This window comes from Pteropus medius, unplaced genomic scaffold (genome assembly GCF_902729225.1).
Source record: "Pteropus medius unplaced genomic scaffold, Ma_sr-lr_union100, whole genome shotgun sequence".
NCBI lineage: Eukaryota > Metazoa > Chordata > Mammalia > Chiroptera > Pteropodidae > Pteropus > Pteropus medius.
The window spans coordinates 597,084-614,419 of NW_024345601.1; the positions used below are offsets into that span (position 1 = coordinate 597,084).

The following is a 17,336-nucleotide window of genomic DNA, read 5'->3' on the forward strand; positions in this document are numbered from 1 at the left end:
TTTCTTCCTCTTCTTGAAAACCACTGGTGACTCCCCTGTACCTAATGCCTGAGTACAAACATAGCTTGGCTTTCAAGACTTATCACAATATGAGCGTGCTACTTTTTTAACTAAAGAGCTTATATCTTTTCTCTGTAAGTTTTATGTTCCAGCAAAAATGGAAATATTTCCTGTTCCCATGACATGCTCTCTATTTCCTCATCTTTAAACCTTTCCTTCATGTGGTTTCCAGGGTATGGAAGTTCTCTTCCTTTTAGGTACACCCATTAATATCTGTCAAGGCATCACCACCCCCATGAGTCTTTTCTGATCAAGACTTTCTAACACTTTGCACCTTTCTGATGATACTTAGAATTTTATCCTTCATACTCATGTTTCTAGCCCAGATTCTTGAATAGAGTGAATATTTGACAACATCCATGGGATTGAACTAAACACCAGTTATGTACCAAGCCCTCCGTTAGATACAGGAATTATATTATGAGGGTGATACAAGAGAAAGAACAATTATTTTAGAAGTAGTCTGGAGGTAGGATGCAAATTTTAGATATGTAAAGATGATGATAATAAGGATGATGGTGGTGAAGATGATGAAAATGGTGATGGTGATGATGCTGAATGTGCAGAACATTCACATTTTCCCCTCCAGACCTAGTCTCAAACTTTCTCATCCTTCTCTTTCCCCTAGAAGGTTGACCCCTGTTGACTGTCAGCCAGGCTCTCATGTCCTTTGGTTCTTGTTGGATTCAGCCAATAGGAAATATATCAATGGGAAATCAGTTAGAGGAAAGAGAATTTGGATATTTATTTCCCCAGCTCCTTTTGCTGGGTCTCAGTTTGACAGTGATTGCATTCTAAAAGTCACAATCCCTTTCAGCTGATTCTTCATGTATAGTTAGATTTCTGTAACCAGTCCCCACCTTGGCCCTTCAGGATGAAGATGGTAATGCCTCCTCTCCGTTGTTGCCTGTCCCAAGATGTATCACTAATAAGTTCCCCTAACCCTGCCGTAACCACCTTTGTCACTTTTCAGTGCGGCCTCTGCTTTTCTTGCTGAGACCCAAAATGATTGATGATGATGGAGATGGTGACAGTGGTTGTGGTGGTTTTTCTTCCAGCCAGTAGTCTGAGAATCTTAATAAGTAACTTCATGTAGACAGGCTGGAGAATTGTAGCAGAGACAAGGTGCTCACTGTATTAGTTATCTATTACCGTGTAGCAAGTTACCCCCAAACTTAGTGGCCTAAAACAATAATAATTTATTATTTTTTATGACTTGTTTTTGCTCCTTCATTTCTAGAGCCTCCTTTAGAAAGCTGAGGGTTCCTTCTCTTATAGGCCTAGCAGTTGATTCTGGCTGTTGGCTGGGACACTATTTGGGACTATCAATTGGAACATACATATATGTCCTCTCCAAGGCAGCCTGAGCTTTCTCACAACATGGTGGGTAGAGTTTCAAGGTGAGCATTCAGACACACAGGAGGAGTGAGCCAAGCCAAAGCCATATTGCCTTTTATAACTGAGCCTCAGAAGTCTTGCACCGCCACTTTTACCATGTTCTCCTGGTGAAGATAGCTATAAAGGTCCACCCAAATTCAAGGGGTGAGATTGTAGGCCCCAACTCTTAGTAAAGGAGTGTCGATGTCTGTGATTGATTGTCAGTTGTATGATGTGGAATAAAGTGAGGTAAGGCACTTCTGGACCTACACATACATCTCCACATGCCACCTCCTCTTTTTTTACATGCAGCGGCAACCGTGAAAGAATACGTGTTGAAGATGACAATGACGCAAAAGTCAAAGAGCCTGGATCTCTGTGTCATCACTTGAAAGAGCATCATCCAATCTGTATTGACCTTTGTGAGTGTGATAATTAAACTTTTAATATGCTATTCTTCTGAGATTTGGTGATTGTTACAAACATTTTATCCATATTTCCAAACTTTGACTCCATGTATTCCTCTTCCTATATTAATAGCACATCTATCCAGGATGACAAATATATGATGAAAATAAAACACTAGGGTTAATTTCTTCTTCTTCCTTATAATCTATCACCTCCACCCATCTCCAGTAATAATGAGCAGTAGAACGAGTATGGAAAGAGAAGAATGAAGTTACAGGACTGCCTTAGTCTTGACCAACAGGATCACTGACTGTATCCAAAAAAAGTCTTGGCCAAGTCGAACAGTAGAACAAGGAAAGTATTGAGGTGACTGCAATAAATATTCAGTCCTTTGGAGGATCTTGGGGAAAATAGAGATTGTTATGTTGGAAATGACTGGCAGGCAGGCATCTATAGGGGCCTTACCATTCCACAGGAGACATTGCCTGAAGAAGAAAGTGCACATGATGTCCATCCCAATAAAAAGCCAGGGAAACACATCTGTCAAGTGATATTTAGAACTGATGTTTTCATACAGATCCAGTCTATAGAGAGTTATTGCAGGGCTTGGAAAACCACATTTTTCATTCTTCCCCTTCCCCATATTCTGTAATTAAACAATGTTCACAGTGTTAAATGTATGTGTAAAATGACATGCTTTTTTATCTGCTTTTGAAAGCTTTTTATTTTAAAATAATTTTGACAATAATAACAATTTAATAATAATAATAATAATAATAATAATAATAATAATTTCAAGAGATATTTCTTTCCTGAACCATTTGAGAGCAAGTTGTGCAAATCATGGCTCTTTACTCCCAAATATTTCTTATATACTCTTTAATATTTTGGTATACATATTTTTAGAAATAGACATATTTTTACATAACCACAGTACAGTTGTCAACCTCAGTAAATGCAACATTGACAATATTTTTCTAATCTACCATCAGTATTCTGATTTTATTATTAATTTAAGTCAATAATGTACTGTTCAGCATTCCCTGCCCCTTCCCCCGCCGCCCTCAGCACATGTTGTCATGTCTCTGTGATTGCCTTTAATTTAAAACATTTCTACAACCTTTGTTTGTATTTATGATGTTGGCAGTTTCAAGAATATAGTTCCTTATTTTTGTTTTTCCTGTTTCCTCATGATTAGATATAGGTTGTGCATCCCTGGCAGAGTACCCACAAATGATGCCATGTCCTGCCCAAGACATGACTTTGGTTGCACAACAACCATCTCTCCCATCTCCTTCATTGCTGATGTTGAGTTTAATCATAAAGGGCAGTTACTTCTGTAAAAGCTTGAAAAGGAAGAGGCCTCTGAAGGTATAATTCCCTGTTTTCCAAGTTTTCCAAGTACAAGTCTGGAATTCTCTAAGAATGAAAAATCGGGTGCAAATATTTTCTTGATGGAATGAAGCCAGGTAAATATGTCCTGAGCACAGCAACTGTGCATTTGACTTTGATTGTCTGGGCATTGCTGGTTCTCCACTTCAGACAGAGAGAGACCAAGCCAGGATACAGGAATGGGTAAGGTCCACTGCTAAGGTGGTTCTTAGACACCAAGAGAGGCCCTATATCTGGTGCTCAGTTTGGGGAAATGGAAGCCCAGACTGCATTAATTCTCCATTGACTGGTAAATTCCTAAAGGAGAAAATTGGCTAGAAGACATCCACATAGATAGATGTCTCTGTTCTCTCAATATGACAGCTGTCCTAATATTTTCTCATTCTGCTTGGGTAAAGAAATAGAAGAGATGCTCAATCCACTTCCAGGTTTACTGATTGTAAGGGGGTGACTGACACATAGTCTCAGGGGCAGAAGAGATCTAACAAAATGGACCTTTATATGATTAAAGTCTATGCTGAGCATCACAAAATTACCTCGTATATTCCCTGGTTCTAAGAGAATTTCCTCTACCTTTTATTATTTCTGAACTTTAGATGCCTCCTAAAATCTGTGTCAAAGGCAACTAGCTATATAGGTAGAATAGTTGTAAATAGAAAATCTACCTGTATGTTGATAAAAGTTCAACTAATTGTCACCTGATTTTTCCTCCACGATTGGTTGCACTATTCAGGAATACACTTTTTATCAATGTATAATTTATCTACATTAAAGTGTGTCCTTCTTATTATATAATTTCAGGAGTTTTGACAAATACATACAGTCATGTAACCAACACCAAAATCAAGATAGAGAACAGTTCCACCCTCCAAAAAATTCCTTTGTGTCCCTTTGTAGTCAAACCTTTCACTCTCCCCAGCCCATGTTAATCACTGATTTGTTTTCTATACTTATAGTTTTGCCTTTTCCAGAATGTCATATAAATGAAATTACATTTATGTGACTTTTCTGTGTCCGGAGTCTTTTGCTTAGTGAACGCATTTGAAATCAATCCATGTTGTCACAAATATTAGTAGTCTGTTCCTTTCTATTGCTGAATAGTATTTCATTGCAGGGTGTTCCACACAATGTTGTTTTGTTTGTTGTTTTTAGTTTGGGGCTGTAATAAATAAAGCCATTGTAAACATTCATGTCCCGCTTTCTGTATAAATACATGTTTTCATTTCTTCTGGGTATATAATTAGGATTAAGATTTCTGGGTCATATGGCAAGTATATGTTTAACATTTTAGGGAACTGATCAACTGTTTTTCAAAGTTGCCACACCAGTTTGCACTCCCAGCAGCAATGTATGAGAGTTCTGCATTTTGATATTGTCAGAATTATGAAAGAAATGTTAACATGGGCATATTGGTATCTCATGGTGGTTTAAATTTGCTTTCCCTGGTGACAAATGATGTGGAACATGTTTTCATATAATAATTTGTACATATATCTTCTGTAGTGAAGTGTTTGTTCAAACTTTTTATTGGAGTATTTGTTTTCTTTCTATTGAATTTGAAAGTTTTCTACATAGTCTAGGTAAGTTTTTTATCTGAGTAAGTTTTGCAAATATTGTCCCCAGTCTATGACTTGTATTTTCATTTTCTTAACAGTGTGTTTAAGAATAGATTTTCATTTTAGTGAAGTCCAATATATCAATTTTTTCTTTCATGTATTGTATTTTTGGTGTCATATTTAAGAAATAGTTATCTAATCCAAGGTCACAAAGACTTTCTGCTATGTTTTCTTTTAGAACTTTTATAATTTCGCATCTGTGTCTATGGTCTACTTTAAGTTTATTTTTATATATGATATGAAGTTGTGTATATTTACCATGATCAATTTTTATTTGTTTTCCTGCAAAGATAATATTAAGTCAAAAATGCATCTTACATATAATAGAGTCTTCAGTTGAAAGAAGCACAAGAAATATAAGACTAATGTAGCCTGGCTTAGTTTTCGTAAGAAAGACTTAGAGTTAAGGTAAACTACATGCTCACTTAATATCGACAGTGTGCTTCAGCTGTTAAAATCATGGCATCCAGGCCAAAGGAAATATTAATCCTACTGTTTTCAAGCTATTAAATTTTTTGCTGTTAAATTTTTGTGTTATTTTTTTAAAAGAGATATTGTCAAAAAGAAAGAAGTATGAGAATGATCTTGGTGGGTTTTATCTAGGGGTAGAGGCAGGAAAGCAGGGGAGGTAAGTGACTGAATATCATTTCTGAGGAGCAATAAAGTCTTTGTTCTTTGGAAAGGCAGCCTAAGGTTAAAATTCAAACTTTGACATCAGCCAAACTGGTTTAAAATTCCAATACTTTATCACTCCAGCTTTGGAACTCTAAAGGGCTTGCTTAACCTCTCTGATTTTTTGTTTCCATATCCATAAAATGCAGATAAGAAAACTCTCTATCTCATAGTTTTTATTGTGAGCAATTAAAACAAGATAATGCATGCCAAACACCTAGCTCAATGACTGGTGTTTTGCATGTGTGTAAAAAATGCTTGCTATTCTTGGTATTTATTCTTTATTCACTGAAGTTTCATTCATTGAGCTTCTACCAAGTATCAGGCATTTGGCATATCAAAATGTGATAGTAATTCCCTAAGAGGCTTATCCTAATAGAATTAGAAATTGAACCAATGGAGACAGGCTAATAGAGATTGAACTTAACTTGCATAGAAGCTATTGTGTGTGTGTGTGCACGTGTGCGTGCGCCTGCGTGAAGTGTGAGATATGACTGAGGAAGTGTACATTTTCCATAGTGGAATTTTTGTTTTACTGCAGAGATAATATTAAGCCAAGGATGCATTCTACAGACGATGAAATCTTCAAGTGAAAGAAGTATGATAAATAAAAGAGAAATGAGCCATCTGAGTCAGCCTGGGGGCCAAAGGCTAGACACAGCTTCCCAGAGGGCTGACCCTTGAACTAAGACCTGAAGAAATCAGCCAACCTGGAGTGGGACAGAGAGAGGACATAGAACGTGATCCACACTGAACAGTCAACCAGTTTCCTAGAGCATGGTGATGAAGAGCATAGGTTTTGAAGCTAGATAGGCCTGACTTTGAAAATTTTGGGCAAGTGACTTAATCTATTTGAACTCCGTTCACTTCACTCATAAGGCATTAATAATTTCTGCAGCCCAGCTGGATGTAAAGATGACAGAAAGTATTTGCATAGCCCCTAATGAGCTCCTAATTGTCTCCACTGTTTTTCTACTTATCCTCATAACTCAAGTGATCCAGTTAGTATGGAGCAGAGGATGAAGCAGAGGATGGTGGGGGAGACTTGAAAGGCAGCAGGGACAGAAGATAAATGGGTTGCGTGCTAAGGAAGTTGGATGTTATCTCTAAGGCAATGATTAGCCAGGAAATGGTCTTAAGCAAGGAGTACAGATTTTAGAAATAGTGCTTCGGCACAGGACAGAACAAGTTTCAGGAGGTCTGACTGGAGGCAAGGAGAGTAGTTAGGAGACTTACAGAAATCCAAGTAAGAAATGAAGACTGCAGGAACTGAAGCCATGACAGAGAGGGTAAAGAGTGAGGGCAGAGTGAGCTGCATTCAAGAGGCAGCACTAGAGTCTTGGTTGACTGTGAGATGAATGAGAGGTGGAGGTGCGGATGACTTCCAGGCATCTGACTTGGGTGTAATGGGAGAAGATGGGTTGGAACAAAAAGTTTGTAGGGGAAAAAAAAATGTTCACATTCATGTTAAGGTAACTATGGTCCATCAAGTGGAGAAGCCCTATGGGCAGTTAATATTTAGGTCTAGAGCCTAAAGGAAGGATGGCCCCAGAGAAGCCAACATGGTAAAAGTCAAGAGATGGGAAGACAGAAACTTCAGTGAGGACAGACTGAGCAACAACCAAATAGCTTATGCTTACATGACTTCTCTGACTGATCGACATATTACGTAAGCACTCTGAACCTTAGTTTCCTTATTCGTATAGGGCGAAACATGTTATCTCATATAATACAACATATCCAGATGGCTATTATCCTCATTTTACAGCTGAACAAACTGAGGCTTAGAGAGGTTGAAAGACATCCTCAAGGTCATACAGCTGTTTAGAATGGAGTCTGATCTCAGACTGACTTGAGCTTAAATTCTAAATCCATTTTTAATTTTTTGAGAAACCTCTATAGTGGCTATAACAATTTGCAATCCCATAAACAGTGTATGAAGATTCCCTTTTTCTGCATCCTTGCCAACACTTGTTCTTTGATTTATTGATGATAGTCATTCTGACAGGTGTCGGGTGATATCTCATTGTGGTTTTAATTTGTATTTCTCTGATGATTAGTGACCTTGAGCATCTTTTCATTGGCCATCTGTATTTCCTCTTTGGAGAAGTATCTGTTTAGGTCTTCTGTCCACTTTTTAATTGGATTGTTTGTTTTTTTGGTGTTGAGTTGTATGAGTTCTTTATATATTTTAGACATTAATCTCTTTTCAGATGTATCATTGGCGAATACTTTCTCCCAGTTGGTTGCCTTTTTGTTTTGTTGTTGATTTCCTTTGCTGTATAAAAACCTTTTATACAGCAGTTTGATGTAGTCCCATTTGTTTATTTTTTCTTTTGTTTTCCTTGCCCAGAGAGATATATCCAAAAATAAATTACTGTTAGCAATATCACAGAGTTTACTGGCTATATTTTCTTCTAGAAGTTTTGTGGTTTCAAGTCTTACATCTATTTTTTTAGTATATTCTTGTATGCGGTGTAAGAAGGTGGTCCAGTTTCTCTGTTTTGTATGTTTCTGTCCACTTTTCCCAACACTATTTATTGAAGAGACTGTCTTTACCTCATTGTATATTCTTACCTTTTTTTGTCATATATTAAGTGAGTGTATAGTCATGGACTTATTTCTGGGCTCTCTATTCTGTTCCATTGATCAATGTATCTGTTTTTATGCCAGTACCATGCTATTTTGATTACTGTAGGCTTGCAGTATAGTTTAATATCAGGTAGTGTGATACCTCCAAAAAGAAAAGCAAAACGATAATTTATAAATATCTATGCATCACAATATTCATGGCAGCACAATTTACGATAACCAAGATATGGAAGCAACCTAAATGTCCATCGACAGATGATTAGATAAAGAAGTTATGGTTCATATATACAATGGATTAATACTCAGCCGTTAAAAAAATGAAATCCTACCGTTTGCAATGACATGGATGGACCTAGAGGTTATTATGCTGAGTGAAATAAGTCAGACAGAGAGAGATAAGTACCATGTGAATTCATTTATATGCAGAATCTAAGGAACAAAAAGAACAAACTAATCAAAAACAGACTCACAAAGATAGAGGACAATTTGGAGATGGACAGAGGAGAGGGAGTTGGGGGGCTGGGAGAATGGGGTGAAGTGTTAAAGAAGTACAAATTAGTAGCTGATGGATGGTCACAGAGATGGGGAGCATGGCATAGGGAATGCAGTTAGCATTAATATGTTGGCTAGGTGGAGGGTCAGGGGAGGAAGGGAGCAATTAGGGGGATCATTTTATAAATTATAAAGATGTATAACCAATGTACTATATACTTGAAACTAATAAAAAGTAATTATAAATCCAATAGATAAAGGTAGAAGGGAAGAGAAATAGGCTCAAATTAGAAAGAACATTTTAGCAAGTACAAACATCTGGTGATGGACTAAACCATATCACAAAGTAAGAAGGTCCATCATGTTGATGTTGGAGCACAGTTTGGATGAATAGCCTCTAGGAGGAACAGTCACCTTGTATCATGTACGTACGTTTACGTGCACTGGAAAATTAGTTTCTTGAAGTTTTATTAATTTTTGAATTTCCTGACTTACTGCAGTGCCTAGGGTATAATGGGAGCTCAACACAGGTGTGCGAGCTGGCTGGCTTTAGAGAGGATTCTCGTACTAAGGAATTAGACATGATATCTGTGCTTTAAGACCCTTCCTTGGTCTGAGACTGATTTTTTTGAGCCACAATTATGAAATATTCAATGGGGGTCAACTCTGAGCACCAGAAGCTAGAAATGGAACAGCAAGACAAGAAGGAGCATATATTTGACCTCCTTTTTGCAGTTTGCAAATATATGGTAACAATGAAGCTAGACTTTTAGTGGTGAACACACACTAGGGTATACAGATATCAAATTATAATGTACATCTGAAATTTATATGTTATTAACCAAACTTACCTCAAACAAAACAAAACAAAAACAAAAAACAAAACAACAACAACAACAACAAAAAAACAAGAAGAAACAGGTGGGGATCCCAATCCAGGAGTCTACTTCAGGGACAAGAACCAGTGGCATGTATGAATGGGAGATTTAGAAACCCAGCACATAAAGGGTTTACTACAAATGTCTACCTTTAACAACCAGTCCTAAGATGCAATAGAGGCTTAGTATAGGATGGTTGGCACTGAGCCAGTCAATCAAGTTTTCAGCCTCTGCTTTGTTGGAGAAGCTGGCAAGTAGCTTAGATTCCAAGGGGCCAGGCCATGCTTGCAGTTACCTCTAGGAATCTTGAATGAACTAAAGTATTGTCAGCTAGGGATGCTAGGAAGGAAGTAAAAACACTTACTTATCTGGCTGGGCAAGGCAAGACAAGAGCGTCTTTGAGAATTCTTGCAGAAATGCTTCAGAAATGAAGGATCAATACCAAAGCATGTCATATACCTTGTATCATTCAGTGCTCAAAGCAAACCAGCCAAATTTGCGTGATAATCCTCTTCACATAGAATGATACTGAGGCTCAGTAAGGTTGGAGAAGGCAAGGGGACCACCAGAGTCTACCAGGTACCCCATGATAATATATTTGATCTTATATTGTTTCCAAAAGCTTATCATGTTGTGGGGCCCTGTCTTGCCCAGGCTTAGAAACATGCATGTGTGTCGTCAGGTTTCCAAGCTTTGTGCTACACTTATACAAATCATCAATCTGTAAAATGGTCCATTGTGATCCCTACAGATTGGGGCAGAGCTCCTTACCCAACTCTACCTCTGAAGGTCACTCAGGACTATTTACTTGTGGCCTCTTGACCATAGGAAAAGCCCTTAGAGTTTCTTTAGTTTCAGTATCTTATTTTTTTTACCTCGAGATTCAGAAAGGCCAAGAAATCCATCTGAGCTTACTGAGGGTAACTAGGATCCTAATTCCCTCTAATTTTTAGCAGGACCCCAGCTGGCCTTAGCCAACAGACACCCGCAGATATGCTGAATGGATGCAAGGACAAAGTCAAAACCAGGTGCGAGTGAATCTATCTGTTGTCCTCCTAACTCCCATTCATCCCTCACCTCAAATCTCTAGTATTTATCTGGAGGCTAGTTCTCCTTAATTAATTCCCACTGAGCCACAAGAGACAATATATCCCTACTCTTAGAACGCCATAAACCATAAAGGTTAAATGGAGTGTAGGGTCTTGGAAATTGTTAGGATCCCCAGTCTGCCACTCACAAGCTACAGAATGATTGACCCAGTCTGTGACCTCTTTGTGCCTGAATTTCCTCTTTGGTAAAATTGGGATAATAGAACCTAATTCACAAGGTTATTCTGAGGAGTAAATGAGTTACTATGTGTAAAATGCTTAAAATGATGAATTATCATTATCTTTGCCATTCAAAAAGAGATAAATAGTTGTGTAATTCTAAGAACTTTGGTTTATGAAGATAAAAACTATGAAGCAGTGACTTTCTGGGTCCTTCATGATCTAAGATCATTTCAGGATGTTTTATAACGCAACTGTCCACTGATGAATCTTGTATTCTATTTTTTAGTTTCTTTTTTCTTGCTCCATTGCCATATTTTCTAAATGTTTTGGTTCTCTAAGGTGGTAATCAGCTGTTATTATTGACTAATCAATTTTTGAAGGAATTTTGAAAAAGACTAGGAATAACTAACCATTATATAGGAACTTGGCACTATAAAAATGCTTCTCTTTATGTGGCATACAGTCTCTAAGATGACCTCCAGTGGCCCCACCTCCTGGTATTCACGGCAGTTTGTGATCTCTTCCTCTTAAGTAATGTGCTTCTGACAAACAGTAATGGGCACAGTGAGATGACTTTTCCAAGATAAAGTTACAAATGATTGTGACTTTCTGCTTGTGGTCTCTCCCTCTTCCTGCTTTGACTGAGCAAGCTGCCATGTAAGGAACTGAGGATTACCTCTGGCCAACAGCCAGAGAGGAATTCAGGTCCTCAAGAAATTGAATCCCACAAACAACAACGTATGTGAGCTTGGCAGTGGATCCTTTTCCAGTCAAGCTTTCAGATGAGACCCTAGTCCTGAACAACAATTTCAGTCTTATAAGAGACCCTGAAGCCGAGAATCCAGCTAAGCCAGGCCTGGTTTTCTACCAAAAGAAACTGTGAGATAATAAATATGTGTTGATCAAGCCACTCAGTTTTAGGATAATTCGTTATACAGTAGGAGGTAACTAACAGCACACACTAGATTATTTGATTTCATTCTTGCATCATTTCTCAGAGAGGTTAAGTAACTACTGCCAGATTATATAGTTGGAAAGTCACGAATCTGGCACTTGAACCCCTTCATAGCTACTTCTCAGAAAAGACTATGAAGCTAGGGTCTCGGCGTGTCTCTTAAGATTTCTTTTATGCATTTTAGCTTCAGTTTTCTAGAATGACTCCCTTGCTTCCATTATCTGGTGTGGAAAAGAAACTAACGATGACTGATCACCAATTCTCCCAGGGACCTGCACATATTATCACACTCAATCCTCCCAGCTTGGTAAAGTGGAAATCATTGTACCCAATGTACTGGTTTCCCAAGGTGAATTTTGCAGGCACTGATCCCTCCAGGTACTTTGTGAAAAGTGTTTCATGGCCTAATATGTTTGGGAAATACTGTACACTTCTCTCGGAAACTCAGTCTGCATGTGAGTCCATTAAAGGTCAGAGGAATTGTAGCAAAGAAACCTGATTAATATTTTCTAACATATTCTAGTTCTCTCAGACCATGAAAATTCATCATCTCACAACTCACATCTCAAGGAATGTTCCACAAAATACACTTTTGGGAATGCTGGCTTACAGGCAATTTTGACGCTTATAATTTTTTTGTTCAACCATACTTCTCAAAAACTTTGTAATGACAGAATAACATTTTCCATTTTATCGATGAAAAAACTGAGAGTCAGAGTCATGGGGTCATTATCAAATAGTGTTTGTCCTGGGATGGTACCTGATCTCTGCAATATTTCTGTTTAATCCCTTTCCCCATTGCCCCCATCACCTTTAAAAAAATTTCTCCTAAGGTCATAAGAGATATTTTTTTAAACATATTTTAAAAATTCTCCTGTGACTTGGCTGCACCATGTTATATTCTCTTCACATTTTTCAGACGACTCCTTATTTTCTGAATCCTTACCATCTATTTTTTCACCAAATGTCTACATTTCTGTCAGTCTTTTCTCTTCTGTCTCCTTTAGGGCCTCTCCCTGGGTGGTCACCTCACTCATGGAGCTTCAACTTAGCCCTGGGAGGGTGTTCAAGTCTAGCTCCTTCCCCAGACCCTACCCCTGGGCTCAGATCCTTATGTACAGTTCTCCAATAGTCCTCCCGATAGACACTCTCGTGCCTCAAGTTCAAGCTAAATTAATTACCTTCTTCCATACTTGTCCTTAAGCTTTCCCTTTCTTTTGTGTGCCTTTTTTAAGTGGGTGACATCAAGTCCAGTCACATCTGAATTTCTCCTTCCCGATCAGTTACATTCAAGTCTTACAATCCCACATCCCTCATCTGCTCCTCTGTTGGCCTTCTGTGTGCATAGCTTTCTCATCACTACCCCTCCTATCAGCTGCTTCCTTCCATAGATTTCTTCATACCTGCATATCTGACCCTACAGTCTCTTTCTGGCACCTCAGAAGGGGTCGCCATTATCTCCAGAATCAAGTCCATGTTCTTCAACATTGCATGAGAGGAAGTCTTTCGGCCTCCCTCAGCTTGTCTCTCAGGCCATCCTGCCCAATCCTAGAGGTTCCATGAACTTCCCTCTCTCTATAAGATCTCCCTTCCTTCAGCTTGGACTCATCTTATACTCCTGGCCATCCACATACTTAATTCCTTTTTCAAAATTCTGCTCGACAAATGTTGACAAGTAAAACATTCAGCCTTGTAGTACAATTTGGGAGATAATGCATAACAGATACCAAAAAATTTTATAAATGTTTTTACCTTTTAATTCTGTAAATTCACCTCTGATAATTCAAGCTTGGAAAACAATGTATTATATAAAATATGCTTTAGACCTAGAGATGTCCATCACAAAGTTATTTACAATAAAGAATGTTTTCAGAAATAGGATAATGGTCAAGTTGATTCCACTGGAAGGAATACACTAATGTGATAAACATAAAAACTATTTAGCAACTTTGTAACTGCTATAAATTTAAGTGACAGGAACACAAGGGAGGCAAATTGTTATATGCCATATTACTGCAATTGTTAAATATGTGGGAATAAAGGTGAAGAAGCAGCCAAAATATCGCTGGATTAGGGCTATGAGATTACAGAAAGATGTTCTTTCTTTGATTAAGAAAAAATTTTGTAGTCTATGTTGTTTTATAATGAAAAAGTAATATTTTTATATAATGTCCCTCACAGATTTTGAAATAAATAAATGAGAAGTTGTATTCTCTGAATCTTTAGTCTGACAATGCTGAAAAGTCCACATTGGAGCAGCAAACTTCCAAAACATCTGGAAAGGTTACTCAGCCTCATAATACCTGTCATTGTGTGAAAGACAGCCTTGGGATGGGCATGGGAGGTTGAGACTGCAGGCTCTGGAGCCAGGCTGTTTATGCTTGTTTCTTTGTGCCTCAGTTTTCTTCTTTATAAAATGTACACGATAATAGAACCCATGTTATAGAATTGTTGTGGGGATTAAATGAGTTATTTTAGGGCAAGGAGTAAGGCCTAGAAAACATTAATTATTATTATTATTGCATGGCTTATGCCTCTGTGAATTCCTTGAGGGCCAGAATGTATCTTGTCCATATTTACCACCTAAGCTTCTTATATACGGAAGGTCTTCAAAAAGTATTGTTTCTGACTCATTGAGCTAAGTTCCCTGGAAAGAATCTAATATCCTCTTAAAACAAAATGGATAGCTAGGGCCCTGCCCCAGGAGGGCCAGGGCCAGAGCTGAAACTCTGGGACTTTGAGGCCGCTGGCAACCCAGGAACAGGACAGGGGCAGAATTCCAGGTCTGCAGCCTTGAAAGAGTACACAGCACACTGCTGCTCTTAAATTCTGACCTCTCAGTCTTGTCCAGCCCTGGTTGAAAAACCAGGAGCTTTAGATATGACCTTCTGAGATGTGACCCTGGCTCCTGCTGCCTAAGAACAAAGGGCAATTATGCCTCTTTTGTAAAAGGCATTTTAAGTGGAACCAAAGTGCTGGTTCACCAAAAACTGGCTTGATCACTGGCTTGTTTTGTAAAATAAATGCCCTGTCTGTACCCAATAATCCTTGTTGGTAACATCCCAGCCTTTGCCTCCAGCTCTCCTGGTACATTTCTGGAGGACCATGTTGATCTTTGGGACCATTTTGAAACATTTCATCCCTCACCCCCAAGTCTGTGGTCTCCAACACAAACTTCATGCTCTGAGAAAATAGGCTCTGTGAACCCAACTTCAAAGCTTGGCGACGTGGGCTCCTTGCAGAAATATTGGACACAACAATGGACTTGAATTAGGGCTGAGTGGGACTGCCCAAGAAGCGCTCCTTAACTTGGTAACTATTGTGTTCAAAGTCATTGCTGCGCCCACAGTTGAACAATGCATTTGGCAACCCAACTAGGTCTTCTTTCAAAGCACAGTTACTCTTGCCAACAGTGCCTAGTGGAGAGCCCTGGGTATAATAACCTCCATTTATTTTTTTCAAAATTAAAAAAAAATTCACTAAATGAAAATAATGTAAATCTTTTTTTAATTTTAAAAAATAAATATCATATAACCACATCAAAGGAAAAATTTGCATAAAAGAAAGAGAAAGTCTTCCTGTAATCCTAACCTCTTTAGCAAATCATCAATCTTTTAGATGCCTCTATTTCTAGTTTTTCTGTTATTCTTTTTATTTAACATTGTTGTAATAAGTATATAAAAATTTGCTTCTCTTTAGCTTGTTTTTCTTAGCATTATAATAGGCATAAAGTTGCTATATTATCTTTTTACCTACTGTTTTAAGGAGTGTAGAGCATTCCTTCAGAGTAACATGCTATAACAAATTCAAACCTTTTTTGTTTTCTTTTGTGTGAGAGGAGAATAATGTGCTATTATAAATAAGAGTAATGAATATTCTGGATTATAACATGTTTCACTGGGTCAGAATTTATAACTTTTTTTTCACTTTGTTTTGCATTTTAATAATGCTGTCATCTTCCCCCTTAAAAATGAAGATTCTAAATTCATTCATTGCATTATAAGATTGCAGTTTTCAGTTAAGGTAATTTTTAAAAGTCTCTCAATAATTTATCATGAAATATTTCAAACAAATAGAAAAGTTGAAATAATTTTATAATAGACATCCATATACTGATTCAGGGTGACTTTTAGGTGCAAATATATTCGAAGATGCTGAGCAGAAATTAACCAGTAGATAAAGAAATATGTCATCTGCCAGGTAGTGCTCCTTGGACATAACAATCATGGCAATTTATTGTTATAATATCTTATAGGCTGTAGTATTTTTCAAAAAGCCTTCAGGTCTATTTATTTTATTTTATTTTTTTGGCCAAATCCTAACACCCTCAAAGTATAGACAAAATAGATGTTATTAGGTATTATTTCTGTATTCATAAATGAGGAAACATATGATCGGAGAAGTTGGGAGGATGCCTAATGTCACACAGCAAGAGAGGTCCTACTGCAATACCTGTGCTGACGGCTCAGCTAAACCACACTCTTACAGAAATGTTTCCCCTTAATTAATTGACAAATTAATGAATTACAGATTTTCTATGGTCCTTTTAGCTCCCTGATTCTATTTGTCTGTGGCTTTGGACCTTTTAAGGATATTAGGGCAGAGGCATATGGCATTGGTAGTACAATCACCATAAATGTCAATGTGAAGATTAAAAACCAGCTACAAAGAGAGTTCAAAGCTCTACATAACCCCAATACTTTTTGAAGGGCACAATTTATCTTTGTGTGTACAAGTAGGGCTAATTTGGACAACAATTAGACCCAAAAAGTAATTGTGTTTATGTGTTGGGTTGTTTTCCTTGGAAGAAAAATTCAGGAAGAATCTGGATGGTTTGAGAGGCAAGGGGTTTGTGCTGAAAAAGTAACCACCAACATCATTTTTCTCCAAGACTTGTGCTGGGGACTAGCAAAGACAAAAGTCCTTGCCCCCAACTCAAATGTAGATTTTCCTCATTAATGGTGATTTCTCCAGAATAGAGCAATGGTCCAGATTTTAATTTCTCAGATTTTATATTCTCTTCGGGATATAGTCATTAGGGCTCAAGAACACAACCAAAAATGAAATCTCTGCCCTCATGTGACATGGCAAAGTGCCCTGGGATCTTGAGCAGGAGACACTGTCATTGAATTTGCACTTCCTCAACTTCCTTTTTTTTTATTCTTTCATAAGAGCAAGTCAACTGTCTCCATTCCTGCTCTAATAACACCTTTAACATGCACTGAGCCCACTGCCAACATGGTCATCATTTTTCCATTCTATGGATGAAGAAAATGAGCAGCAGAAAGATTAAATGGCGTGACCATCTCAAAAGAGATCAACTCATCTCAAAAGCTATCTGGCCAGGGCTGGAACCCACTCCTCTTGACTCAAGCCCTGTCTTTTTGCACCTGTTCATTGTTCCCACTTTGCACATGTAAGAAAAGGCTGTGCTTATGCAACTTGGCACTCCTCCAGCTTTGTTGTCATTTTGAACACTGAGACCACTCTCATTTTGCTTGGACAGAGCAATACTGGTCACAACAAATGTTTATAGTATGGAAACACATGCCACAAGTCAGAGCCAGAAGGTCCACTAGGAATGGGAGCTCACAGAGATGGCTGAACTCAGGGCACAAAGTTT

General features: G+C 38.0%; 1 protein-coding gene across 7 annotated transcripts in view; it reads left to right on the plus strand.

Moving 5' to 3' along the window:
• LOC120611839 (ubiquitin-like protein 3) overlaps positions 1-17,336 on the plus strand; it is a 54,819-nt gene that overhangs the window by 30,226 nt on the left and 7,257 nt on the right. The window contains exons 2-3 of one of the 7 annotated variants that reach the window (XM_039874344.1): positions 1,750-1,859; positions 10,444-10,515. The exons of 3 other annotated variants lie outside the window; for them this stretch is intronic. In XM_039874344.1, the coding sequence (XP_039730278.1) occupies positions 10,492-10,515 (24 nt within the window). In that variant the 5' untranslated portion in view covers positions 1,750-1,859; positions 10,444-10,491. Of the gene's footprint in view, positions 1-660; positions 1,860-10,443; positions 10,516-17,336 lie in introns of those variants that run through there. 3 more of the 7 variants (XM_039874343.1, XM_039874348.1, XM_039874346.1) reach the window with 3 other exon arrangements.